Source organism: Montipora foliosa, chromosome 9 (assembly GCF_036669935.1).
Source record: "Montipora foliosa isolate CH-2021 chromosome 9, ASM3666993v2, whole genome shotgun sequence".
Classification (NCBI taxonomy): Eukaryota; Metazoa; Cnidaria; class Anthozoa; order Scleractinia; family Acroporidae; genus Montipora; species Montipora foliosa.
The window spans coordinates 24,475,616-24,478,115 of NC_090877.1; the positions used below are offsets into that span (position 1 = coordinate 24,475,616).

At 40.1% G+C, this 2,500-nt stretch overlaps 1 protein-coding gene across 3 annotated transcripts in view; it reads left to right on the forward strand.

Annotated features, from left to right (window-relative positions):
• Positions 1-2,500, forward strand: part of LOC137970911 (ATP-binding cassette sub-family C member 4-like) — a 25,074-nt gene that overhangs the window by 7,146 nt on the left and 15,428 nt on the right. For all 3 annotated transcript variants that reach the window (XM_068817571.1, XM_068817570.1, XM_068817572.1), the window contains exon 4: positions 297-1,537. In XM_068817571.1, the coding sequence (XP_068673672.1) occupies positions 297-1,537 (1,241 nt within the window). The remainder of the gene's footprint in view (positions 1-296; positions 1,538-2,500) is intronic.

Genomic DNA, 2,500 nt, shown 5'->3' on the forward strand with positions numbered 1-2,500 from the left:
CCTTTATTTTCAATTTACAGCAATTGGATAAAACTTTTTGTTTTTTTTAACGAGTTGATAAAGGTAAAATAACCACCGGAGAAAAGATTTGGGAGCTGACGTTTGGAGGGTTAGGCCTTCGCCAGATCAAATTGAAGAATTGTCAATTGTTAGCGCTTTACATAAGAAATGTCACAACTTTGCAATTTGTGTTACCATGTATGCATAATGACATTAATAAGACTTTCTTTAGAAAGTAATTCTTTTAATCTCGTCTTGACCCTAGCTAATGAAATATGTTTTTTTTTCTTATTCAGAAATGAAATGAAGCTAATCAGGTGGGAAGCGGCAATATTAGCAACCTTTAATACTTTGTATTTTTCCTGCAATAATATCGCAGCTTTCATATCGTTCACCACAATGGCATTAAATGGAGTACACCTAAACTCATATAATACCTTCATGATTCTATCACTCCTGAATTCAATTAAAACAGGTGTCAGCTGGAACGTTGCACGAGGAGCAAAAGAATTAGCTGACTTTGCCAAGGCTTTGTGTCGCATCCAAGACTTACTTGAGTATGACTACAGCAGCGTGCAAAAATTTCTCCACGGCGCTTTTGCTGATTGTAAAAAAGGTAAATTCTTTAAAGAGAACAAAACAAGCACCATCTCACTTCACAACGTGGTATGTAGTTGGAATGGTAGATGGGAAAGACCTTCTTTGAAATCAGTGTCTTTAACAGCTAACAAAGGTGATCTTGCTTTCATCACTGGTCCCGTTGGTTGCGGAAAATCATCCGTATTTTATGCCATTCTCAACGAAATGTCACTACTTGACGGAGATATCACACATCACGGTAAAATTGCGTGGATTAGTCAGCAGCCCTGGGTATTTTCTGGGACTGTAAGAGAAAATATCTTGTTTGGGGAAACGTTTGACCCGAAGAAGTATGGCAAAACGTTAGGGGCATGTGCCCTTCAAAAAGACTTAGAAAGGCTCCCTTTTGGCGATATGACACGTGTCGGAGAACGTGGAATAGTTTTGAGTGGTGGGCAGAGAGCTCGTGTAGAATTGGCACGTGCAGTCTACTTTAATGCTGATATCTACTTGCTGGATGATCCATTGAGTGCAGTTGACACAAAGGTCGGACAGCATATTTTTCAGAACTGCATCAGCACCTTATTGCATGACAAAACTCGGTTAATGATAACCCACAATTTTCATGTGCTCAAGGATGCCAAGAATATTGTTGTTATGAAAAACGGAGAAACGTCATTGAAAGGTAGCTTTACGACATTGCTTGAATCTGATCTGAATGCGGTAAATCGTTGTCCTGAAACGAAACAACTCGCCCAAATAAAAAAGGAAAGCGCCTCGACCCAAGACATAAACAAACATGAAACCGAAAGGTGGGAAGATGTCACTGGACTCGAAAATGCCGACGAAGATCTTTTGGCTGGTTCTATTTCGTGGGCCATTTACTGGAATTATATACGAGCTGGAATGTCTGCTTTGACAGCTGGAGCCATGATCATGTTCTTCGTTCTCGTGCAAGGTATTTTCAAGTAGAGTTGCATCTTTTTTTTGCTTTGTATCAGTCCTATCTTGACTACCGTGTGATTTTGTGAGTTCTGTGTGTGAGGTTTTCGTTTGGTCAATTTTTGTTGTCGTTATGAGTCCTTTTTTTTTAACGCAAAACCTAAAAAATATTAGCGACAGTTCTTGTCACGATTCTGAGTGTCGGAGGATCTAAGGGGATTCGAGGTATCCGAGGGTTAACTATATTCAAAACCGATACCCTGCCGTGGTAGTGAACTTTAGTCTGCTGGCGCAAGCCAGGGCCTTCGTAAAAGCACTTCACGGTCTACAAAAAGCATTGACTTCGCGGGAAAAACATTGACACACCAGGGAAACTAATAAAACGAAATACAATAGAAAATGAAGGCTGAAAAAGGTCATCTCTCAATGCAATTTAGTGACTTAATATGGTTGTGTCGGCAATTCTTGGCTTGGCTCAGTCTTTCTCTTTAGTTTGCTTTTGCAGTTTCAGTATTCTGCGCTAGTTTGTGTCTGGAATACTGACTCCCTGGGGCCCGCCTAATATCTCCACGCATGTAATGACATCTTATCACTAAAGAGCAATGGAAAATGCAACTAAGGTTCAACAGAAAGAGTCCTTACATAATGCGCCTCTAAGATTTTCCTTCCTTAATGTAAACAGTCATCGCACTCAAGAAAAAAAAAAAGCACTGCTCTCAGTATTAATACCTTGGGTTATGGTGATAACACCAGTTGATGCAGTAAAAGGCGGTACTTTTAGCCTGCCTATCAAATGCTGAAAGGGAATCGAGACTGGGAAGCGGAGAAAGCGGTGAAATGGATTGAAAGGGACTTGGAAAAAAAACCCCATTGCTACTCTCCCCAGTTCCCTTCCATTTCAGTGCCTGTGAATCAGGCTAGGGAATAGCTGATAATTTCTTCACTTATTACGCTACAACTTCTATATATATTTTTTCTC